The 26,893-nt window shown below is 46.3% G+C and overlaps 1 protein-coding gene and 1 long non-coding RNA gene across 8 annotated transcripts in view; one reads left to right on the top strand and one right to left on the bottom strand.

Annotated features, from left to right (window-relative positions):
- Positions 1-26,893, bottom strand: part of PALM2AKAP2 (PALM2 and AKAP2 fusion) — a 761,359-nt gene that overhangs the window by 189,649 nt on the left and 544,817 nt on the right. For all 7 annotated transcript variants that reach the window (XM_063914265.1, XM_063914267.1, XM_063914268.1 and 4 more), the window contains one exon: positions 1,022-1,098. In XM_063914265.1, coding sequence (XP_063770335.1) covers positions 1,022-1,098 — 77 coding nt within the window. The remainder of the gene's footprint in view (positions 1-1,021; positions 1,099-26,893) is intronic.
- Positions 1-26,893, top strand: part of LOC134900845 (uncharacterized) — a 218,013-nt gene that overhangs the window by 15,302 nt on the left and 175,818 nt on the right. The window lies entirely within an intron of this gene.

Raw genomic sequence — 26,893 nt, 5'->3', positions numbered from 1 at the left:
TCACTGGCTTTCATCTTTGCCCTCACACAATAGCCCAAATCTCACACTTATTCAAAGTCTGGGTTTAAAGAAGTGGAGAATGTTGCCCATAGCATTCAATCAGATTCTAGCTATTATCTTCTAGAAGGTACTAGATAAATAAGTAGAATCTGATTGGTTGCTATGGGCAATGTCTCCACTTCTATAGTATATGCAATTTATTAAATATACCCCCTAGTTTTTAGTTGCCTCCGCTCTGTACACAACTTTCCATTCTTCTTTCCTCTGTGATAGTCTATTAACTCTAACACTGGGGGTCATTCCGAGTTGATCGCTCGCTGCCGATTTTCGCAGCGCAGCGGTCAAGTAAAAAAATGGCAAAACTGCACATGTGTATGCACCGCAATGCGCAGGCGAATCGTACGGGTACAAAGAGGATCAGTGCTGGGCGATGGATTTAGCGAAGATTCCATTCGCACAGCCGAACACAAGGTGATTCACAGAAAGAGGGCGTTTATGGGTGTCAACTGACCGTTTTCTGGGAGTGTTTGGGAAAACGTAGGCGTGTCCAGGCGTTTGCAGGGCGGGTGTCTGACATCAATTCCGGCACCAAAAAGACTGAAGTGATCGCAAGGGCTGAGTAAGTCCAGAGCTACTCTGAAACTGCACAAAATGTTTTTGCTGCGCTCGGCTGCAAAGGCGTTTGCACACTTGCAAAGCGAAAATACACTCCCCCGTGGGCGGCGACTATGCGTTTGCACGACTACTAAAAATAGCGAGCGATCAACTCAGAATGACCCCCACTGTTCTTTTTTCTGCTCATATAAAGCAACCCCCCACACTTTCCTTACAAAACAGATCTGCATGGCGTGAAGACTGCACTTTAAAAGTTAAGGTGATATATAATATAATAGAATGTAGGGCAGATATAATTTGATAGGCAACAAGCATATGCAATTATTATTTGCTAAAAATATTTAATCTCATATACAGTATTATTTTTCTTTAAGATAAATATATGTATACAGTAACTGTCACTTACTGTAAATTGCAAACTGTCCTCTTCTATTTCTTCAGATCCTTCAGGGTCTTTAAATTGCACAGTTTTCTTCCTTAATCCTATTGGGAAAATAATTTTAAAAAAGTGAGTGAAAGAACTACAGAACAAATGCAGAGCTTGATTATAATATCTCAATTATTATTTTAACTTAATTTACACAGAATGTTATATTCTCTGTTTAATCATTCCTATACAGGGAAGACCTGGGGAAGGATAGGCAATGAAGTGCATGGGCGGGATGTAATGGCATCCGAGTTGGCTGGAGGTGCGGGATTACGGCCGAACTGAGACTTTTTTCTAAAGCGGCAGTCATTTACAAGGCATGGTTTTGCCTTGTAAATGATTGCCGCTTTAAAAAAATGTCCAAGTTCGGCTGGAATCCTGCAACTCGGGCCAACTTGGAGAGCATTACCTCCCACCCCATATGTTCATGGTTTTAGGTGATTGTCTTGCAGACAGCTCTCTACAATTGAATGGGGTATATTTACTAAGCTCACGATTTTGACCGATTTGGTGTTTTTTCTTCAAAGTGTCATCTCGGGAATTTACTAAGCACAAATCTCGGCAGTGATGAGGGCATTCGTATTTTTTTTGAAGGCAAAGAAAAAAATTACGAATGAATACACCATCGGTCAAACACGCCTGTTATTTTATACAACTCGGTAATTTACAAAAAATTCATATTCACAATCTCTGCCGGCAATAGCCAAACACTGCCGTGAAAAAATACAAATCGTAAAAAAAAGCAAATAGACCTGCTTTTTTTTACCGTATTCTGATAGGCATGCACGGATCAGTGAGATCCGTGCATGTTTATCAGTGGGTAGGGGTGTGAAAGAGTTAAAAATCAGTTGTTTTTTTTTGCGTGGGGTCCCCCCTCCTAAGCATAACCAGCCTCGGACTCTTTAAGCCGGTCCTGGTTGTAAAAATACGGGGGGGGGGGGGGGGGGGAATGACTGGGGTTCCCCCATATTTTAACAACCAGCACCGGGCTCTGCACCTGGTCCTTGTGCAAAAAATACGGGGGACAAAAAACGTAGGGGTCCCCCGTATTTTTAACACCAGCAGCGGGCTCCACTAGTCAGAGATAATGCCACAGCCGGGGGACACTGTTATATTGGTCCCTGCGGCCCTGGCATTAAATCACCAACTAGTCACCCCTGGCCGGGGTACCCTGGAGGAGTGGGGACCCCTTAAATCCAGGGGTCCCCCCTCCAGCCACCCAAGGACCAGGGGTGAAGCCCGAGGCTGTCCCCCCCATCCGTGGGCGGTGGATGGGAGGCTGATAGCCTTTTGTGTAAAAAAAAGAATATTGTTTTTTGTAGCAAGTCCCAGCAAGCCTCCCGCAAGCTGGTACTTGGAGATCCACAAGTACCAGCATGCGGGGGGAAACAGGCCCGCTGGTACCTGTAGTTCTACTACAAACAAAATACCCAAATAAAAACAACACACAGACACCGTGTAAGTAAAAGTTTAATCAACATACATGCACACTTACATACATACATACTTACCTATGTTGACACGAAGCACTCGGTCCCTTTGTCCAGTAGAATCCATGGGTACCTGTAAATAAAAATATACTTACAAAGAATCCGGGGTAGATCGGTCCTCTTCTTAAAAGTTATAATCCATGTACTTGGCAAAATAAAAAAATAAAAACCCGGTCCACGCACTGAAAGGGGTCCCATGTTTACACATGGAACCCCTTTCCCCGACTGGCGGGATCCCCCGTGACTGCTGTCAAAGAGGGTCCCTTCAGCCAATCAGGGAGCGCCACGTCAGTCAGGAGGCGAACTGTGGATACAATGTAGCGCAAGCGCTACATTATATCCAATGATGGGAACTTTGCGGTCTGCGGTAGACCGAAAGGTTAAGTGGGGCCAACCACAAGAGTGACCCCACTTAACCTCGCGGTTTACCACAGACCGCAAAGTTCCCACCATCGGATATAATGTAGCGCCACAGTGCGCTCCTCCTGATTGACAGGGCAGGAGCGCACAGCCAATCAGGAGAGTGCCATGACGTGGTGCTCCCTGATTGGCTGACGGGACCCTCTTTGACAGCAGTGACGGGGGATCCCGCCAGTTGAAAGGCTATCAGCCTCCCATCCAAGGCTGGTTATGCTTAGGAGGGGGGACCTCACGCAAAAAAATTTTTCTGATTTTTAACACTTTATAGACTTCTTTTAAAGGTACACAATGAAGCCCTGCACGGATCTCACAGATCCGGCCGGGATTCATTGTGTTAAGTCCGGCAGTGTTTTACTAATCACTCCCGTAAAACACTGCCCGACATTACGAATGACATCGACATCAGAAAACACGAAAATGCAGAATACGACAGCATAGTAAATGAGGCGTAAAAAAACCCAAAAAGTTGCAAATTCACACATTCAATGTCATTCGTGTTTAATCTCCCTCCAAATCCCAACAATTACGAATCTAAGTAAATATACCCCCATGTCTTTAGTCATTGAACACAAAAATATTTGTATGATATGAAGGTGAGGAAATACTTCAACACAGTTAACTACAGCAGACTGTGCCTTCATGATTTTATACCTTAGCAAAATGTTTTAAAACTGTTCAGCAAAATATTTTCCTCATTCAGCATTTAGACAAAACATGTTACAAATTTCATTAGAGGAATATAACCTTAGGTGTTCCTAGGCCTAGTTGAAGCAAACAACTGAATGAATTGCCTGTCATTGTCCCAGTTTTAATCATATACTACAAATTCTGTGAAATGCACATTTACAAATACACAGTGGCGGAAGTCCAGGAGGCAATGGAGTCGGTTGCCGCCGGGCTCCAGCAGTGATGGGGGCACCTTCTCCATTGCCTCTGACAGTGCAGCTGTCCGGCTGCGTCTCCCGTCTCCCGCATGACCCGCCAGGTCCCACCCCCGACAAGTGCGGCTGGCCGGCTCCCGCATAATGATACCACGTCTGGCCGCCTTCCACCCGCCCTCCCCCTCACTCCGATGGCGCAGCTGCCCAGCTCCGGCTTCAGCCTGATGACAGGACGGCTGGCTGGCTCCCGCCCCACAGGGCAGCTGCCCGGCTCCCGCCTCACAGCACAGCTGGCCAGCTTCGGCTACTTCCCCTCAGCGCCGCTGCCCGACTCCTACATGCTGACACCTGCCAATGGTGAGAACTAAGCTGTAACTGAATGAACGAGGAGAGTGTGAGGGTTGGGACAGTGTGTACGTCAATGTGTGTGTGTTTGTGTATTTGTATAGGTGTGAGTATGTAGCTATGTGTGTATTTGTATAGGTGTGAGTATGTAGCTATGTGGCTGTGTGTGTGTATAAGTGGTATAGTGTGTGTGTGTGTGTGTGTGTGTATGTATATATATGACTGTGTGTATATGTGGTTGGGTGTGTATCTGTATATATATGAGGGTGTGTATTTGTGGCTGTGTGCGTTTATACCATAACTGGGCCGGGGGGGGGGGAATATAATTTTTTTTGCCTCCGGGCGTCTGGTATTAACTTACGCCCCTGCAAATACACTGTGTATATTGTCACACTGCAGAATGGCCGAGCAAATGGAATTTACATCCCTGGAATTTACATGGCCTGTTGTATATAGGAATTTATTTTTATATCACATTATTACATATCTCTCAAATGTTCCTTAGGATTCAAGTTCATGTTTCCGTATTTTGTAACATTTCACCATATGCCTGAGAGGCTGAGAGCACTGTGGAGAATTTTGGACCTCATTCAGTATGGATCGCATTTGTAAAGATGCTCACAGGCAGCTTTGCAAATGTGATCCATAGTAATACAAATGCAGTAGGAGGTGTTGCTGCATTTGCGATCCCATCGCCGCAATCATGTCGCAGCCTGCGATCGCCATCACGACCATCAGGCTGGCTCAGGATGGCCGCTGCAGGGGAGTTGCGAGGCCAAGAAATCTGCATCCGAGACGCAGACCGTGGCCTCACCACTCCCGGAAAATGGGGACGACACTCCCCACCCCCCCCACCCCATTTCCTGAAATACCAGTTGTCTCTGCCCCCACCCTGCCTCCCAAATCAGAATAATGCAAGCCAAATGTAGGACCCGCTATGCACATGCACAGAACGGGTCCTGCATCTGCGCAGTTTCCCGTTAATTGGGAAATCACACAGGGATAGCACAAACAATTCATACTGAATTGGCACCTTTGTTTGATTCTAAGTTCAGTAAAATCATAGTCACTATGCATATTACTTAGGGCATGCTGGCATTTGTGATCACCGGAATGCAGGTACACTTACCTGCCAGGACAGCTCTTCCAATAACTTATGTCCCAATGACCCAGGAGTCCTATTGTGCATGCATGGCCATCTGCCTGCACATGCGCATTTATCGGAAAGATGGCAAGGGATCCTTTGGTGTTGCGTATTGAGCAGAAGCTCCAGAAAAGTATGCTTTCTAGAGCTGCTGTATACCAGCACATTGCTGATATCTACCGCGGAGTCATATGTATTGCGTAAAGCAGGTTTTACAACATTTTTATCTTTGATACATACTGCCCTTATAATGTAATGCCTATATTGGATGCGCACTGTAAATTGTAATGTATGTTACTGAAGACTGCTAGTTAGTATGAGAGTTTATGTATATAGTTTGTGACCTTATACAGATGTTGTTGTTGCTGCAGTGACGGTAAACTGCCCTTCCAAGTGAGTTTACTTATGCCAAACATTTTTTAGTGCATCTTTTTCTCTGAAACGGCATCTTATTTGTTTTGCTATGTGTATAAGACACACCAGCAGACTACACTGATTAAATTGGCCGTTTTCCACTGACACTGTAACGTAGCATTTTATATACTGATACAACATCAGTCACACAGAATGCAACATATTATTTTAATCTTTGTAGTCTGTTGGTGTGTCTAATTCATGGTATCTGGACTCCAGGTCGACACCAATTAGGTCGACACCAATTTGTCAACACACCTTAGGTCGACACCAGAAATAGGTCTACGCAGACAAAAGGACAACATGAACAAGGTCGACATGTTGTTCAATTTTTTCTTCATTTTTTGAACTTTTTCATAGTTTACGATCCACGCGGACTACGATTGGGAATAGTGACCTGTGCCGAGTGCAGCGGTATCGGAGCGAGGCACCTTGTCCGAAGCATGGCGAGTGAAGCGAGCCATGCGAGGGGACACTGTACACTAATTGGGGTTCCCGGTCATATTACAAAGAAAACGACACCAAATAAACATTAAAAAAATCATGTCGACCTTTTTCCATGTCAACCTTTTTCCATGTTGATCTTATGTCTGTGTCGACCTATTTATAGTGTTGACCTAAGGTTTGTCGACCAATTGGTGTCAACTTAAGTGGTGTCGACCTAATTGGTGACGATCTTGAGTCCCAGACCCCTAATTCATATAGTTATGTGTATAAGCTGCATTTTTGGGGGAAAAATCTGCCTGGCGCTGGCAATGTCACATGGGAGCTGGTGATTCTCATGCGCCCTGTGTAACGTGACTCATAACGTACGGAGGATAGGTGAGGAAGGACACATCTGTAGGGGAGGGTGATCATGTTGCATTTAAGCTCCACGGATCTGGATGTTTGGTCCAAGTGTTGAATGTGCAGATCTTTAATGTAAAAATATAAGATTAATGGAAGTTTTTTCAATTGATTAAGGCATAAAGTTGCTATGCATTAGGAGCTGTGGACATGCTAATTGTTGTGTAGTCACATAATATTGTGGCCTGTGATTAATTGCTTCCAAGGGGCTGGGACACCCGCATTCCCCTTACATTTCTTTGCCTTAAAATTCTTTATACACCTCCCGTTGGTACAGTACATGAAGCATTAAAGGGGCATCTGTCAAAGGGACATACTGTCCATCTCTTTCAGAATCTGCAGAAAGGCTGGACTGTCCCCACAAATCAGAATTGTCCTGCCTAAATTGGGGGAGGTGTGGCAGATAGGCTATGCAAATGCCACCCCAAGTTGGGGGGTCAGTGTCACCTCCAAGCTTGCATTCTATTTAGCTCTGGGCAATAGCTTTGTGCTACTAAGCTGAACACATGCAACTGTAGCCATTATTCACTAAATTAGCACGTGTGATTATCTTGTGCACACAGACAAAATTCTGTTCCCTCCCCAAAGCACAGTGTGCATTGTGTACTTCCATCTTCGGGCCCATAAGGTGTACAGGCAGGTGTCATAGAAGAGAAAAACATGCTTTTCTACTCACTGGTGAATGACCACCATTGACTAGTTACCAACAGGTGTGTAATTAAAGCATATGGATAAATGGAAAAAGTACATGTAAATGATTTTTTTTTTTAAATAATAAACTTCAATATAGAAGTGTTTATAAAATGCCAAAATGAAACAATAACTTCAGCAATGTGCCTTGCACTCAAATACTTTTAAACAATCAGCTACATAAAAAGTCATGTCAGCATTTGTGGACAGATGCGATGTGCTCCTGCTTCCATCCTTTGTTAGACATTGTGCTGATCTTTTCATTTTCATTTAAATTGCTCTTTAATTCAGCCTTTGGAATCAGAGAGCAAGACAAACAATAGGTGAGCAGGCTGGGAAAGCGAAAACAACATGACAGTTATATTTATTTGTTTTGGAGGATTTGTATCACAGCTGAATACCCCAGATATCGTAAGAGATGCACAACAAGATCAAATAATGTATCTATACTACCCTCTCTAGAGCAGTAACATAGGCCCTCATTCCGAGTTGTTTGCTCGCAAGCTGCTTTTAGCAGCATTGCACACGCTAAGCCGCCGCCTACTGGGAGTGAATATTAGCTTAGCAAAATTGCGAACGAAAGATTCTCTAAATTGCGAATGGAAATTTCTTAGCAGTTTCTGAGTAGCTCGATACTTACTCTACCACTGCGATCAGTTCAGTCAGTTTCGTTCCTGGTTTGACGTCACAAACACACCCAGCGTTCGCCCAGACACTCCCCCGTTTCTCCAGCCACTCCCGCGTTTTTCCCAGAAACTGTAGCGTTTTTTCACACACACCCATAAAACGGGCAGTTTCCGCCCAGAAACACCCACTTCCTGTCAATCACACTACGATCACCAGAACGAAGAAAAAACCTCGTAACGCCGTGAGTAAAATACCAAACTTCTTAGCAAATTTACTTGGCGCAGTCGCAGTGCGAACATTGCGCATGCGCAATTAGCGGAAAATCGCTGCGATGCGAAGAAAATTACTGAGCGAACAACTCGGAATGAGGGCCATAGTATACAATTCTGTGTCATCAAACAATACAGTAGTTCTCAAACATTGTCCTCAGAAACCTGAACAGTTCACGTTTTCCAGGTCGCTTAATTGGGCACAGGTGATAAGGAAAACATGAACTGTTTGGGGTCCTGAGGACAGAGTTTGAGAACCACTCAGATAATGCTTGTTCATTCATAGTGCTTACGCCACTGGATCATGGGAATAATATGGAGCATCCAGGAAGGAAACCCACACAGACACAAAAAGTATTTGCACTCTCCGTACAGATAACACAGTTGGTCTGTGAGGCAGCAATTTTGGCCACTCATTTTATGTACAAAATTATAATTCAAACAAGATGAAGCTAAAAGGATGTCCCTTTATTACAACCCAACAGGGCCGTCTTTTCGTATGGGCTCAATGGGCTCTTGCCCAAGGGCCCCAGGAGTATAAGGGCCCTAGGCTGATATCTGAGGGTCCCCTCTTTCCAGGGGTACCAGATTTTTGAAAATCGGACCTGGGGAACCGGAGATATCCGACTTGAAAGCAGTGGTCCCAATCCAAACCTGTTAATTGCTCCTCCCAGCCACATATCTCGGGTTCTGTCTGACTTAGAGTTTTTCTGAGGGTATACTCCAAAAGCTGAGACTCTCCACTTTCTGTGGACACTGGCAGCTTGTCTCTATTATGGCCAGAACCAGAGATATCAGCCTTCAAGCAGCTGGTCCCTGCTCCAGCTCCAGACGCCGAATATGCAGTTTTAGATTTTCATTGGTAGATTGCTCTGGTTCCTTAACTCTGATCCCCAAGTCCTCAGAACCTTCTGAAAGGTGAGACTCTCTAGTTTTTTTAAACCCATTCAAAGCTAAGAAATACATTTTCAGGATCTTGAGATATCTGCAGCCAGGCAAGCTGCTCTCCAACCAGAAAATTATAAATATTAAGCCCACTCCACTATTAACCCCTCCCCTACGTATTAAACACCCCCTACAACCCTGGAAGTCATGTACCGGAGCTTCTTCATTCAGCCCAATGCCCCCTTTTACAGTTTAGCCCCATCTGTGCAGTAAAGGAGTAATTAGCAGAAATTACTGTTCCAGGTCCTGCATGCTGAGCGGAAGATAGAACACCCACTACGGCCCGCGGGACATCAAAGCTGCCGCTGCTAGCACCCCCCACCCCTACTGCTGGAGGATTGGTAGGGGGCCCAGTGCATTGCTGTGCCCAGGGGCCTACACTGCTGTTAAGACGGCCCTGCAACCCAAAGCATAACATAATGATATTTTTTAACAGAGGACTGGCAGCAGTCATGATGCATCCTGTCACCCATAATATTTTCTCATATGTCCTAGAGGATGCTGGGGTCACATTTAGAACCATGGGGTATAGACGGGATCCGCAGGAGACATGGGCACTTTAAGACTTTCAAAGGGTGTGAACTGGCTCCTCCCTCCATGCCCCTCCTCCAGACTCCAGTTTTAGAATTGTGCCCAGTGAGACTGGATGCACTACAGGGGAGCTCTACTGAGATTCTCTGAAAAGACTTATGTTAGTTTTTTTATTTTCAGGGAGGCTGCTGGCAACGGTCTCCCTGCTTCGTGGGACTTAGGGAGAGAAGTATTACCAACTTCTAGTGAGTTCAGTTGCTCTGCTTCTAGCTGACAGGACACCATTAGCTCCTGAGGGTGCTGATCGCTGGGTACGCCTAGATGCTCACTCCTGCAGCCTGCCGTCACCCCCTTACAGAGCCAGAAGTCAGAAGACAGGTGAGTAGCAGAAGAACAGAAGACTTCTCCAGTGACGGCATTCTGAGGTACCGCGCGCCATGCTCCCACACATATAACAGACACTGCAGGGTGCAGGGCGGGGGTTTAGGGGGAGGGGGGGGGCCCTGGGCAACATAAAATCCTCTTTTAACAATGGCACATAAGGACATATAGTGCGGTGGCTCTGTCCTAAGCCACGCCAGTATAAATATTTAGTAATCCGCACTGAGGAGAAGCGCGCCATTGCGGGGGCGGGACTTCTTCCTCAGTCAGCCAGCACACTACTCGGCACCATTTTTCCCTCCTTCCATGCAAGGACGCTGATCCCTCCTTCACCACTGTATCAGGGTGCAAAACAGGGGGTGTGAAATTAAATTAGTGCTGTGTATATTTATGTATATACTGATATATGAATAAAAGGGTGCTGCAGGTCTGTGGGCAAACTTGTTGCACAGTTTTCTGCTGCTGACGCTGGGTTGTGAGCTGACAAAATCCTCTCTGTGTCCCTTGACAGATTTTACAGATGGATCTGTCCCCTATAAGCCCCGGAGTGTCTGTGGGGTGTTTCCACACGTGTGTAGCATGTCTGACAGGGTGGTCTTCCCCTGAGGAAATTTTTAGTAGGGGCACAGATGTGTGTGTATATATATACATATATATGTATATGTATGTATATATATATATATATATATATATATATATATATATATATGTAATGTGGTGGTCCTTCCGGCACCACTAAAAACGTGTATGGGTGAAAAAAAAAATTGCGTGATAATATAAGCATATGTCTGAGTCTCAGGTACAGCCCTGGAGACAGTCTGTGGAAGAGGTGTTTTTCCAAAGTTCTGTGTTTTCATCCTCACCAGGCCCCTCGGGGTCTCCTGACATTCTCTATGTAATGCACACTGATACCTACACGGACTCTGAATCCTGTGTCGACACTAGTTTTCCAGAATGATTCCGAAATTAACTAGGAATATTCAGTACATGGTTGTTGCTATAAGGGTTGTCTTAGACATTACGGAGTACCCTTCTGTACCAACAGAAGAAGGTTTAGCTAAATAAAGAAAGAAAAGAAGGAAACCTTTTCCTTCCTTTCGTGATTCCCAAGGGAATTCAGGTTACCTATCCATTCCTGGCAGTTGACAGGGGGAGTCAACCCCCTTTTTAAGAAGGGCCCTCTCACGGTTAACAAAGAAGTGGCTCTGCCTGCATCTGGGACATCTGTCCTTAAGGAGCCGGCAGACCGCACGTTGCAGTATACATTAATATTTAATTATACAACCCATGAGACATTACCCAGGACTACATTGCATGTGCGTGGATGAGTGTTGCTGTTGAAATGGATGAGATTCTCCTGACGTTAGATCAAATACAGTATGCTACGGCATCCATGCGTGGAGCCGTGACAGAGAATTCACCAGTGAAAGGCGCATCCTGCTTCCAAAATAGATTATGGAATCTCTCCCGTAATCAAGGGGAGACCTTGTTTAGTAGTGACCTGGATGATTTGGTGGGCAGCTACCGCAGGTAAGTCGTTTTTCTGCCGTGTGTCCCTCCACAGACAAAAAAGTCGCATCGCTCCAAGTTGCGGTCCTTTCGGCCCATGAGGTACGAACGAAAAAAAAAAAAAGTTTCCCTTTCTTTGCATATAGAGGTAGGGGAAGAAAAAGAGGTCCGCCTCTTCGGGATCACAGGAGCAAAAATCATCTCCTGCTTCTGCCAAATCTATTGCATGATGCTGGGACTCCCTTGCGAGAGTCCGCCCCAGTGGGGGCATGCCTGACACTTTTCAGTCAGTTCTGGGTTCATTCTGGCCTGGACCCGTGGGTTTTACAAATAGTGTCCCACGGATGCGAACTGGAGTTCAAGGCGGTTCCCCACACCGATTTCAAATCGGCCTTACCAGTTCTCTCCCTGACAGGGAGGTAGTGAGCACAGCCATTCAAAACTGAGTCAGGATCAGGTCATTACCCTGATTCCCCTGTTCCAACAGGGAGGTTTTTTTTTTTATTAAAGCCTCTTTGTGGCTATTTCAAATTCTACTTAAAGTAATTCATATTCAGGATGGAATCTGTCAGGGCAGTAATCTCCAGTCTGGAGGAAGGAGATTTCATGGTTTCAGTAGACATAATGGATGCCTACTTACATGTTCCCATTTATCCTCCACGTCAGGATTGCCTGAGATTTACAATTCAGGATTGTCATTACCAATTTCAGACGCTGCCGTTTGGTCTATCCACGGCTCCAAGGATTCTCACCAAGGTACTGGCGAAAATGATGGTTCTCCTTCGCAAGCAAGGAGTCACTAGTATCCCGTACTTGGAAGATCTCCTAATAAAGGAGTGTTTCAAGGCCAGGTTGGTGCTGAACACTGCACTATCCCTGACAGTTCTTCAACAACAGGGTTGGGTCGTGAACTTCCCAAAGTCATACTTGATACCGACGACAAGATTGCCATTTCTGGAAATGATACTGGACACAGAACTACAGAGTTTTTCTTCCAGTGGAAAGAGCTCTGGAGATCCAGAGACTAGTCAAATAATTTCGGAAACCAGCAAGTGTGTCTATCCATCAATACATATGGTTGCTGGGGATGATGGTTGCGGCCTACGAGGTCATACAGTTTGGCAGGTTACAGGCCAGAGTATTCCAGTGGGACCTGTTAGAGTCCGGATCCCACCTACACATGCTCCGGAGTATAATCCTGTCTTCCAAGACCAGAATCTCACTCCTGTGGTGGCTGCACAACTCTCCCCTCCTAGTGAGGCGCAGGTTGGGATCCAGGACTGGACCCTAGTGACCACGGATGCAAGCCTCCGAGGCTGGAGAGCAGACACACAGGGAGGAAAACTTCCAAGGAATTGTCAAGTCAGGAAACTTGTCTCCACATAAACATTCTGGAGTTAAGAGCCATTTACAACGGCCTTCTACAAGCAGAACATCTTCTTCAAGATCTACCCGTACTGATCCAGTCGGACGATGTAACAGCAGTAGCGTGTAGAAACCGTCAGGACGGAACGAATCGCAGAGCGGCGGTGGCAGAAGCCACACAGATTCTCCGCTGGGAGGAAAAGCATACAGGCGCTCTGTCAGCGACCTTCATTCCAGGAGTAGACATCTGGGAAGCAGATTTCCTCAGCAAACACGATCTCCATCCAGGAGAGTGGGGCCTCCACCAAGATGTCTTCAGAGAGGTGACAAGTCGTTGGGGAGTTCCTCAAGTAGACATGATGGCATCTCGTCTCAACAAGAAGTTTCGGGGATATTGTTCCAGGTCGAGGGACCCTCATGCAATAGCAGTAGATGCACTGGTGACACCGTGGGTGTTTCGGTCGGTATATGTATTCCCTCCATTCCCTCTCATTCCAAAAGTTCTAAAGATCATAAGAAGAACAAAGATTCGAGTGACCCTCGTTGTCCCAGACTGGCCAAGGAGGGCTTGATATCCAGATCTTCAGGAAGCACTCATAGGTGTTCCCTGGCCTATTCCCCTGCGTGAGGACCTGTTACAGCAGAGGCCGTACGTATATCAATCCTTACAGCGGATACGTTTGACGGTATGGCGGTTGAACGCCTAATCCTAGCCGTAAGGGTATTTCCAGTGAAGTCATTCCCACACTTTTTCTGGCTAGAAAAAGGGTAACGTCTAAACTAGTGATGAGCGGGTTCGGTTCCTCGGGATCCGAACCCCCCTGAACTTCAACCATTTTTGCACGGTTCCGAGCAGACTCGGATCCTCCCGCCTTGCTCGGTTAACCCGAGCCCGCCCGAACATCATCATCCCGCGGTCGTATTCTCGCGAGATTCGTATTCTATATAAGGAGCCGCGCGTCGCCGCCATTTTTCACTCGTGCATTGTAGATGATAGTGAGAGGACGTGGCTGGCGTTCTCTCAGTTTCTGTGTTCAGTGTGCTGCAAATATCTGTGCTCAGTGTGCTGCAAATATCTGTGCTCAGTGTGCTGCAAATATCTACGTTCTCTGCCTGAAAAACGCTCCATATCTGTGCTCAGTGTTCTGCAAATATCTGCAAATATCTGTGCTCAGTGTATTGTGGGGACTGGGGACCACCAGTATTATATAGTAGGAGGACAGTGCAGAGTTTTGCTGACCAGTGACCACCAGTATTATACGTTCTCTGCCTGAAAAACGCTCCATATCTGTGCTGCATTGTATTATATAGTAGGAGGACAGTGCAGAATTTTGCTGACCAGTGACCACCAGAATTATATCAGTACGGTACAGTAGTCCACTGCTCTACCTACCTCTGTGTCGTCAAGTATACTATCCATCCATACCTGTGGTGCATTTAAGTTTTTGTGCGCAGTATATATATAGTAGTAGGACAGTGCATAATTTTGCTGACCACCAGTATATAATATATAGCAGTACGGTACAGTAGGCCACTGCTCTACCTGCCTCTGTGTCGTCAAGTATACTATCCATCCATACCTGTGGTGCATTTAAGTTTTTGTGCGCAGTATATATATAGTAGTAGGACAGTGCATCATTTTGCTGACCACCAGTATATAATATATAGCAGTACGGTACAGTAGGCCACTGCTCTACCTACCTCTGTGTCGTCAAGAATACTATCCATCCATACCTGTGGTGCATTTAAGTTTTTGTGCGCAGTATATATAGTAGTAGGCCATTGCTATTGAAATATTACTGGCATATAATTCCACACATTAAAAAATGGAGAACAAAAATGTGGAGGGTAAAATAGGGAAAGATCAAGATCCACTTCCACCTCGTGCTGAAGCTGCTGCCACTAGTCATGGCCGAGACGATGAAATGCCATCAACGTCGTCTGCCAAGGCCGATGCCCAATGTCATAGCAGAGAGCATGTAAAATCCCAAAAACAAAAGTTCAGTAAAATGACCCAAAAATCTAAATTAAAAGCGTCTGAGGAGAAGCGTAAACTTGCCAATATGCCATTTACGACACGGAGTGGCAAGGAACGGCTGAGGCCCTGGCCTATGTTCATGGCTAGTGGTTCAGCTTCACATGAGGATGGAAGCACTCATCCTCCTGCTAGAAAACGTAAAAGAGTTAAGATGGCAAAAGCACAGCAAAGAACTATGCGTTCTTCTAAATCACAAATCCCCAAAGAGAGTCCAATTGTGTCGGTTGCGATGCCTGACCTTCCCAACACTAGATGGGAAGAGGTGGCGCCTTCCACCATTTGCATGCCCCCTGCAAGTGCTGGAAGGAGCACCACAGTCCAGTTCCTGATAGTCAAATTGAAGATGTCACTGTTGAAGTACACCAGGATGAGGATATGGGTGTTGCTGGCGCTGGGGAGGAAATTGACAAGGAGGATTCTGATGGTGAGGTGGTTTGTTTAAGTCAGGCACCCGGGGAGACACTTGTTGTCCGTGGGACGAATATGGCCATTGACATGCCTGGTCAAGTTACAAAAAAAATCACCTGGAATTATTAAAACAGAAATGCGGACAACTGGTGTCAAGCCGTGTGTTGCCTTTGTCAAGCTGTAATAAGTAGGGGTAAGGACGTTAACCACCTAGGAACATCCTCCCTTATACGTCACCTGGAGCGCATTCATCAGAAGTCATTGACAAGTTCAAAAACTTTGGGTGACAGCGGAAGCAGTCCACTGCCAACTAAATCCCTTCCTCTTGTAACCAAGCTCCTGCAAACCACACCACCAACTCCCTCAGTGTCAATTTCCTCCTTAGACAGGAAAGCCAATAGTCCTGCAGGCCATGTCACTGTCAAGTTTGACGAGTAGTCTCCTGCCTAGGATTCCTCCGATGCATCCTTGAGTGTAACACCTACTGCTGCTGGTGCTGCTGTTGTTGCTGCTGGGAGTCGATCGTCATCCCAGAGGGGAAGTCGGAAGACCACTTGTACTACTTCCAGTAAGCAATTGACTGTCCAACAGTCCTTTGCGAGGAAGATGAAATATCACAGCAGTCATCCTGCTGCAAAGCGGATAACTCAGGCCTTGGCAGCCTGGGTGGTGAAAAACGTGTTTCCGGTATCCACCGTTAATTCACAGGGAACTAGAGAATTGATTGAGGTACTGTGTCGCCGGTACCAAATACCATCTAGGTTCCATTTCTCTAGGCAGGCGATACCGAAAATGTACACAGACGTCAGAAAAAGAGTCACCAGTGTCCTAAAAAATACAGTTGTACCCAATGTCCACTTAACTACGGACATGTGGACAAGTGAAGCAGGGCAGACTCAGGACTATATGACTGTGACAGCCCACTGGGTAGATGTATTGCCTCCCGCAGCAAGAACAGCAGCGGCGGCACCAGTAGCAGCATCTCGCAAACGCCAACTCGTTCCTAGGTAGGCTACGCTTTGTATCACCGCTTTCCATAAGAGGCACATAGCTGACAACCTCTTACGGAAACTGAGGAACATCATCGCAGAATGGCTTACCCCAATTGGACTCTCCTGGGGATTTGTGACATCGGACAATGCCACCAATATTGTGCGTGCATTACATGTGGGCAAATTCCAGCACGTCCCATGTTTTGCACATACATTGAATTTGGTGGTGCAGAATTATTTAAAAAACGACAAGGGCGTGCAAGAGATGCTGTCGGTGGCCCGAAGAATTGCGGGCCACTTTCGGCATTCAGCCACCGCGTGCCGAAGACTGGAGCACCAGCAAACACTCCTGAACCTGCCCTGCCACCATCTGAAGCAAGAGGTGGTAACGAGGTGGAATTCAACCCTCTATATGCTTCAGAGGATGGAGGAGCAGCAAAAGGCCATTCAAGCCTATACAGCTACCTACGATATAGACAAAGGAGGGGGAATGCACCTGACTCAAGCGCAGTGGAGAATGATTTCAACGTTGTGCAAGGTTCTGCAACCCTTTGAACTTGCCACACGTTAAGTCAGTTCAGACACTGCCAGCCTGAGTCAGGTCATTCCCCTCATCAGGCTTTTGCAGAAGAAGCTGGAGAGATTGAAGGAGGAGCTAAAACAGAGCGATTGTGGGACTTGTGGATGGAGCCCTTAATTTGCTTAACCAGGATTCACGGGTGGTCAATCTGTTGAAATCAGAGCACTACATTTTGGCCACCGTGCTCGATCCTAGATTTAAAACCTACGTTGTATCTCTCTTTCCGGCAGACACAAGTCTGCAGAGGTTCAAAGACCTGCTGGTGAGAAAATTGTCAAGTCAAGCGGAATGTGACCCGTCAACAGCTCCTCCTTCACATTCTCCCGCAACTGGGGCTGCGAGGAAAAGGCTAAGAATTCCAAGCCCACCCGCTGGCGGTGATGCAGGGCAGTCTGGAGCAAGTGCTGACATCTGGTCCGGACTGAAGGACCTGCCAACGATTACTGACATGTTGTCTACTGTCACTGCATATGATTCTGTCACCATTGAAAGAATGGTGGAGGATTATATGAGTGACCGCATCCAAGAAGGCACGTATACTGGCAGGAATTAGAGGCAATTTGGAGGCCCTTGCAGAAACTGGCTTTATTTTACCTAAGTTGCCCCCCCTCCAGTGTGTACTCCGAAAGAGTGTTTAGTGCAGCTGCTCACCTTGTCAGCAATCGGCGTATGAGGTTACTTCCAGAAAATGTGGAGAAGATGATGTTCATCAAAATGAATTATAATCAATTCCTCCGTGGAGACATTCACCTGCAATTGCCTCCAGAAAGTACACAGGGACCTGAGATGGTGGATTCCAGTGGGGACGAATTAATAATCTGTGAGGAGGGGGATGTACACAGTTAAAGGGGTGAGGAATCGGACGATGAGGAGGAGGTGGACATCTTGCCTCTGTAGAGCCAGTTTGTTCAAGGAGAGATTGATTGCTTCTTTTTTGGTGGGGGCCCAAACCAACCAGTCATTTCTGTCGCAGTCGTGTGGCAGATCCTGTCGCTGAAATGATGGGTTCGTTAAAGTGTGCATGTCCTGTTTATACAACATAAGGGTGGGTGGGAGGGCCCAAGGACAATTCCATCTTGCGCCTCTTTTTTCTTTCATTTTTCTTTGCATCATGTGCTGTTTGGGGACTATTTTTTGAAGTGCCATCCTGTCTGACACTGCAGTGCCACTCCTAGATGGACCAGGTGTTTGTGTCGGCCACTTGGGTCGCTTAGCTTAGTCACACAGCTACCTCATTGCGCCTCTTTTTTTCTTTGTATCATGGGCTGTTTGGGGACTATTTTTTTAATCTGCCATCCTGTCTGACACTGCAGTGCCACTCCTAGATGAGCCAGGTGTTTGTGTCGGCCACTTGGGTCACTTAGCTTAGTCACACAGCTACCTCATTGCGCCTCTTTTTTTCTTTGCATCATGTGCTGTTTGGGGACAATTTTTTTAATCTGCCATCCTGTCTGACACTGCAGTGCCACTCCTAGATGGGCCAGGTGTTTGTGTCGGCCACTTGGGTCGCTTAGCTTAGTCACACAGCTACCTCATTGCGCCTCTTTTTTTCTTTGCATCATGTGCTGTTTGGGGACTATTTTTTTAATCAGCCATCCTGTCTGACACTGCAGTGCCACTCCTAGATGGGCCAGGTGTTTGTGTCGGCCACTTGGGTTGCTTAGCTTAGTCACACAGCTACCTCATTGCGCCTCTTTTTTTCTTTGCATCATGTGCTGTTTGGGGACTATTTTTTTAATCTGCCATTCTGTCTGACACTGCAGTGCCACTCCTAGATGGGCCAGGTGTTTGTGTCGGCCACTTGGGTCGCTTAGCTTAGTCATCCAGCGACCTCGGTGAAAATTTTAGGACTAAAAATAATATTGTGAGGTGTGAGGTGTTCAGAATAGACTGGAAATGAGTGGAAATTATGGTTATTGAGGTTAATAATAACATGGGATCAAAATGACCCCCAAATTCTATGATTTAAGCTGTTTTTGAGGGTTTTTTGTAAAAAAACACCCGAATCCGACAAAAAATTTTCAGGGAGGTTTTGCCAAAACGCGTCCGAATCCAAAATACGGCCGCGGAACCGAATCCAAAACCAAAACACAAAACCCGAAAAATGTCCAGTGCACATCACTAGTCTAAACATTACCACCGTATTTGGAGAAAATATGTTTCTTGATGTGAATCCATGAAGGCTCCTACGGAAGGTTTTCAGCTAGGACGTTTTCTCCATTTTCTACAAGCAGGTGTGGATGCGGGTCTAAAATTGGGCTAAATTAAGGTACAGTTTCAGCCTTATTTATACATTAACCTATGCTGACAATCATCTATACGTGCAGCCACTGTGACATATTCAAGAGTCACATCCAGCAGCTGTGGCAACAGTGTTTCTAAAAAGACTGTAACATTCTGATACATACTCTTTGAATGTCCATACCATATAGTTCAGTGATATCTCAAGGGCACTTAATATATTCTCAAGGTTTAGATAATTCATGTGTTTTTTAAATTTCTGTATCTCACAAATCATGCTAACATTATAAGGAACATTATTTGTGAATTGTCTACTATGCAATAGTAATCTTATATCATTAATAAATATATATATTTTGTATTTACCTATTTTTGATTCCTTGGTTGATTCTGAACCTGTGAAATTTTGGTGTGTGATTTTCATGAGCGCCTCTATCTATATTTTCTATACAGTTTCAGCCTTAGCAGTTTTCTTTCAGAAACAATTGGCCTCCATTCCAGAAGTTCAGACTTTCATGGAAGGCGTGTTGCCCATCTAACCTCCATTGTGCCTCCAGTGGCACCAGGCAGAGCCGGATTAAGGGGGGAGCCAAGGGGACACATTACCCTGGGCCCCCCATATTTAAGGGCCCCCCGTGCCTGCCGTCAAACACTGGTAGTTTTTTTTTATTTTAGGAAGTTCATTCATTGGTGGCAGTGGTGCAAACTTTCCCCTCTGCAGACAAATTTTGTGTTTCAGAGACGGAGACAGCCTTGTCCCCATCTCTGCACCCGGCGGGGCCACCCACAGGCACAGACGAGCTGCCGTGAATGAATTGTACGGCTGCTCCTCACTGAGCTCTGCCTCTGATCAGCTGAGCTCTCTAGCCTCTCTAACACCGTAGAGGGAGCTGCTGAGCATGTGCAGCAGCAGCAGCTCCTGTGTTTAACTCACATGGACTCCGGCAGAATCTCCTCCTCTTCTCCTCTCCTCTGTTCAGTTGGTTAGTGGTGTGTGTGTGTGTGTGTGTGTGTGTGTGTGTGTGTATATATATATGTTGGTGTGTAGTGTGTGTGTGTGTATATATGTTGTTGGTGGGTAGTGTGTGTGTGTATATATATGTTGTTGGTGTGTAGTGTGTGTGTGTGTGTGTGTGTATATATATATGGTGTTGGTGTGTAGTGTGTATATGTTGTTGGTGTGTAGTGTGTATGCTGTGTGGTATGTATGTATGCTGTTTGTGAGTGTTTATGTATGCTATGTGTGTGTTGTGTGTATGTATGCTAATTTTCTATTTAATAATAAGTGCTATCCTTTGTTGCTGCCTCCAACAGCTTTCTGCTCACACTTTTATCAATCTTAAGGCCCGTACACACTGGCCGATATATCGGCCGTTCTCTTGAACGGCCGATATATCGCGGGTCCGTCGGCCAGTGTGTACGGCCGATACGTCTGTGAACTCCGTCGTTCACAGACGTATATCGCGTCGGCCCCGCAGCACAGCCGATGGCCAATATATCTACCGATATATTGGCGCGTCGCTGTGTGTACGGCGGTCGGCCGACCGCCCGTACACATGCTGCGGCGGGCGGCGGTGATTGACAGCTGAACTGGGCGGGCGTGTGTACACGTCCGCCCAGTTCATGACGTCAGTCCCCGACGGATCGGGCAGTGTGTATGCACAGCACACTGCCCGATCCGTCCATAGATATATCTGCAGATCAATTGATCTGCAGATATATCTTTCCAGTGTGTACCCACCTTTAGATATATATATATATATATATATATATATATATTTGTAAGAAACCTCCCCTTCCTCAGTATATACACTATATTTAGCCCTCAGGGGCCCCCCTTGTCTAAAGTACCCCGGGCCCCCTGGAGCCTTGATCCGGCCCTGGCACCATGGGATCTTAATGTGGTGTTGCAGTTCATTCAATCACATTGATTTGAACCTTTACATAAGCTGGAGTTCCTCACTTGGAAAGTGGTCATCCTGTTGGCCTTGGCATCTGCAAGGCGGAGGTCTGAGTTAGCGGCCTTGTCTCACAAGAGCCCTTGTTTGATCTTCCATGAAGATAGTGCAGAATTTTCTGCAAAAGGTGGTTTCCTCTTTCCACATGAACCAACCTATTGTGGTGCTTGTGGCCACTGACGCCTTCGTTGAGTCAAAGTTTCAGGATGTGGTCAGAACTTTGACGTTTTATGTCGCCTGAACGGCTCCGATTGGGAAAACAGAGACTCTGTTTGTTCTGTGTGCTCCCAACAAGTTGGGTGTCCTGCTTCCAAGCAGACCATTGCGCGCTGGATCTGTGGTACGATACAGCATGCTAATTACACGACAGGTTTGCCGTTACCGAAATTGATGAAGGCCCATTCTACTAGAAAGGTGGGCTCGTCCTGGGCAGCTGCCCGGGGGGTCTCGGCATTGCAACTTTGACGAGCAGCTACTTGGCAAACACTTTTGCTAAGTTTTACAAGTTTGATACCTTGGCCGATGATAACCTCAAGTTTGGTCATTCGGTGCTGCAGAGTTGCCCGCACTCTCCCGCCCGTTCTAGAGCTTTGGTATAACCCCATGGTTCTAAATGTGACCCCAGCATCCTCTAGGACGTATGAGAAAATAGGATTTTAATACCTACCGGTAAATCCTTTTCTCTTAGTCCGTAAAGGATGCTGGGCGACCGTCCCGGTGCGTACTGTATCTGCAGCATTAATTGTGGTTACACACATGTTGTGTTACGGTTCTTGTCAGCATGTTGCTGCAATTGTTCATGCCGTTGGCTTGTGTTCTGTTGAATGCTACGTTCTGCGGCATGCTTAAGGTGTGAGCTGGTAAGATGCTCACCGTGGTTTAACAATAAATCCTTTCCTCGAAATGTCTGTCGTCCTGGGCACAGTTCCTATAACTGGAGTCTGGAGGAGGGGCATAGAGGGAGGAGCCAATTCACACCCTTTGAAAGTCTTAAAGTGCCCATGTCTCCTGCGGTTCCCATCTATACCCCATGGTTCTAAATGTGACCCCAGCATCCTCTACGGACTATTTTCTTGTGACAGAGCAATAGCTGTATTCCAAAGTAACTTACTGCTGACTTTTATTTACTCACCTCATGTTGCTTTTGGCATTTAGGTGAAATAGCTCTAAATTTCGAAATACATAAACATATGACCTAAAGTGGTGCTATTAATATAGTGTAGGACCACCGAAGCAGATAATACTTGGTGGCTTACCATATGTTTGCTAATGTATATAACTGAGATCAATGCATTTCTATTATTATGTAGGATGTAAATCTTATTTATTATTTATTATTGCAGGGTGCTGGGGGAATTTTGTTTGAACTTTCTTGTCTAGATTGAATCCCTCCACTGGCCTTTCTATAATGGTTGCAGGGGGGCCCACACCACACCCATATTTGAATACTTTTGGCGCTGCAATTTCACGAAAAACACAGCCTAAATGGATGCAGCACATGCGCAGTAGTGAAATTGGTCTCCAGAATATGGTGGGCGCAAATGCCAGAAACTGCTGTGCTGTGCAGAGGAGGGGTCCCACCCAGAGGTGCACAAGGGCCCCCTCCTTTGTTGAAACGCCCCTGGTTCCCTCCATTACATGCACCTCTGATGTACCAATAAATTGATTTTAGTAACTACCATTCTTTATATCACTGCTCTGAGAGGCATGGATGGGATCAGTAGTTAGGGGGTATGCTGATCCTTGTAGTGCCATACTGAGGAGCTTGGGCGGCCTCAAGATAAGTTAGTTCTCAATTTAGAAATACATATGACCCAATGTAGGTGCTATTATAATATAGTGTAGGACCACCAAAGTAGAGGCGCCCAGGGACGTGCAGTCAGGGGAGGCAGTGCCTCCCCTGTCATTAATGATTAAAATAATGCAAAGAAGATACTTATGACACATATTCTGTGTCATAAGTATCTTCTTTAGGCTGTGTATTATTTGAATAATTTGACCCTATAAAAAAAACTATTTTAAATGTGTATCGGAGGCACCTTTCACGGTGCCTCCAGCCGTCTGCGAGAAATGTCCGGAAGCGGGTGGCGGGACCAAGCACTGGGCAGTGAAAGCCCATTGAAAAAACCTAATAAGCGGCACCTAATAGCAGTGCCGCTTTGACAGGGGCGTGCTTTCAGCTCATCTGAAAGCAGGCCCCTGTGACTAAAGAACATATGATTGGGCAGTGGGAGGGCCGGCCCTATCATTAACGCTGGACATTAAGGAGGGCACCGCATCCCGACTTACCCTGACTCAGTAAGTTTGTTCCCCCATCCCCCTTGTGTCCCCACTGCCAGCGCACACAGTCCCCGGTGATCCCACACCCCCTTCCCTGTGTGTCCCTTCAGACGGCGCGCACAGACCCTTGTGTTCTCTCTGGACCAGGGGGAAGGGGGAACACAGGGGTCTGTGCGCGCTGTCTGCGGGGACACACGGGGAAGTGGGTGTGGAACACAGGGGACTGTGTGCGCTGCACTAGCGCACGCAGGGGGGTCCCCTGACAGACCAGATAGTTTTTTTTAAAGTAAAAGAGCCGTCACCGCGGCTTGCGATTTAAGCCCCACCCCTCTGGTAATTGTCTCCACCTCCTTCAAATGACCCACGAGTCGTGGGCTGTGCACTTACTTTAAGTTTGCCGTGTATCTTGGCCTGCAGCTGCTGCAGTCTCCATTCTGTTCAGTCCCCTGAGGAAAAGTATGCGAGCGCGCTCCCGGCAAGGGGGCGTGACCTCGTTAAAATGGGCGTGGCTTTGTTAAGATGGGTGTGGCCTCATCTGATCTCATCATCACGGCCACCACACGATAAAAAAAAAAAAAGTCCTCATTTTACACATTACAGCAGGCACGCGACCCCATTTTACACAGCACGGCAGGCAAGTGTCCCCATTTTACACAGCACGGTAGGCAAGTGTCCCCATTTTACACAGCACGGTAGGCAAGTGTCCCTATTTTACACATTACGGCAGGCACGTGCCCCCATTTTACACATTGCGGCAGGAAAGTGTCCCCATTTTACACATTGCGGCAGGCACGTGCCCCCATTTTACACAGTACGGCAGGCAAGTGTTCACATTTTACACATTGCGGCAGGAAAGTGTCCCCATTTTTACACATTGCGGCAGGCACGTGCCCCCATTTTACACAGTACGGCAGGCAAGTGTTCACATTTTACACATTGCGGCAGGAAAGTGTCCCCATTTTACACATTGCGGCAGGCACGTGCCCCCATTTTACACATTCCGGCAGGCAAGTGTCCCCATTTTACACATTCCGGCAGGCAAGTGTCCTCATTTTACACATTCCGGCAGACAGGTGTCCCCATTTTACACATTCCGGCAGACAGTGTCCCTATTTTACACATTCTGGCAGGCAAGTGTCCCCATTTTACACATTCCGGCAGACAGGTGTCCCCATTTTACACATTCCGGCAGACAAGTGTCCCTATTTTACACATTCCGGCAGACAGGTGTCCCCATTTTACACAGTACGGCAGGTGGTGGTGGGGGGGAGGGAGAGAGAGAGAGGGGCTGACTTACATTTGAAGCGGTTCTTCCCGCTCTTCAGCCGCCTCTCCCTCGTCTGCGCAGCGCTGGCCGTCTTGGCTCCCCCTTCTCCCTCCTCCCGAGTGCCCAGCTCGGGGGGCGGGGTTTCGTGGAATGACACGATTGCGTCGTGACGTCACAACGCAAATGCGTCATTCCGCGAAATCCGGCCCCCCCCGAGCTGGGCACTCGGGAGGAGAGGGGAGGGGGGTTTGAAAGTGCTCAGGAAGTGCCGCGGCGGGCGCCCTGTGCGGTTGCACGGCTCGCCCGCCGCAAGAAACGGCACATTTCAGGTCATACGGTGTGCTGTAATGTGAATTTTGCCTCATAACGTGTGCTGTAATGTGAATTTCGTCTCATACGGTGTGCTGTAATGTGAATTTCGGCTCATACTGTGTGGTAAAATATGAATTTCAGGTCATACCGTGTGCTGTAATGTGAATTTTGGCTCATAACGTGTGCTGTAATGTGAATTTTGGCTCATAACATGTGCTGTAATGTGAATTTTGGCTCATAACGTGTGCTGTAATGTGAATTTCGGCGTATACTGTGTGGTATCAGGTGAAAGGGGCGCCAGTACTAGATAGTATAAGGGGTCCTACTACACTGAAGGACACACCCCTGTTTGAGTGGCCACACCTCCTTTTCCGGAGGCACGCGCATGATTGCAACCTTCACTTTTCCTTACCCCCAGTTTAAAATTTCCACTTCGACCACTGTGTGTGTGTATATATATATATACAGAGACTTGGCTGTCAGCACTGCACCACTGGAGGGTCTACCACGTGTTCTAAATTGGTTAGACATTATACCCATTTGAATTGCCTTCACTCCTGAGTCTCTGAGTGTCAGGTTCAAGCTGCTGACCGACGAGGTTCCTTATGCTTGCGAACCAGTTAGATTCTATACACATATGAATCTTCCCCATATAAGAATATCTGAATGTCAGACTCAAGCTGATGATATATGAGGTATGGTCCTCGCTGTATCAATCAAGTCCCATTGAAATATTGAAACGTTGTTCATACATCTTTGAATGACCTTTTATGTGCTGACAATATGTTCTGAAATGAAGAGATTTTACCCCTGATGAAGTCTTGGAACAAGACGAAACGCGTTGGGTTATTTATCTATCTATTATCTGATGTTACCTCCGAATCTACAATAAGGAGAAGGAGGAAATCGTAGTGATATATCTACGCTTTTTCCTCATCACTACAAACTGATTGTTCAAATTGTGCGACAAATGTAAATGTATCAACTCTGTATACTTATGAACATTTGTGTCGGGTTTATATGTTGTTTTAATAAATTTTTATGTTAGTATTTGTTATCTGACGTAATTTATCCGGAGAGTACTGTAAGGGTCCGTTTTTAGGTAGGGCGTTGATATAACTCCCTTGGCGCCATCTCCTCTATTTCGTTTCATATTTTCACACATTTAGTTCCTCCTAACAGGGAACTTAGAGGATACAGGCAGCCATATAATTAATTAATTTTAGTGTTTTATTTGAAATAGCGCAGTGGGAGAGTAATTCTTGTCATATATATATATATATATAATATAAAATCTCAGTGCCTCCCCAGCCAATGACCTCACCGCACGTCACTGGAGGCGCCTTGGCATGCTTGGTGGCTTATCACCTGTTTGTTAAATGTATGTAACTGAGATTTCTGCATTTCTATTATTATGTAGGATGTAAATGTCTTTTTCTGGCCTATTGCAGAGTACTGAGAAAATTTAGTAGGTTTCACTAACCAAGCCAGCTTTCCATTTCATTCCTTGGTGAAATAGGGCAACCAAGTACCTTTGGTGTATATCCTCTGTGATCTTTACACTTTAGTTAGCCTTCAGTGAACTCCTATTAACTGAGATAGTGACCAAACTTATTAAGTGTAATGCTGGGTACACACTATGCCGACCTGTCGATCGGTAAGTGCACACACACTTACTGGTAGACGGCCCGATGTGTTGTGCCATTTTTTTTTTTTTACATGTGCCTTCCCAGTTGTGATATCAGTCACCAGCATTCTCTGCAGCATGTGTACAGGTGGCCAGCTGACTGCCCGTACATACAGCACGACGTGCCAAAATATCTGCAGATATATTGGCCATCAGCTGTGCTGCAGGGTTGACGTGATAGGTCTGTGAACAACGTCATTCACGGACATACTGGTGGTACACACACGCCAA

Source organism: Pseudophryne corroboree, chromosome 1 (genome assembly GCF_028390025.1).
Source record: "Pseudophryne corroboree isolate aPseCor3 chromosome 1, aPseCor3.hap2, whole genome shotgun sequence".
NCBI classification, from domain to species: Eukaryota; Metazoa; Chordata; class Amphibia; order Anura; family Myobatrachidae; genus Pseudophryne; species Pseudophryne corroboree.
The sequence above is the reverse complement of the archived record's forward strand: the minus strand, read 5'-3'. Positions and strand labels throughout refer to the sequence as shown.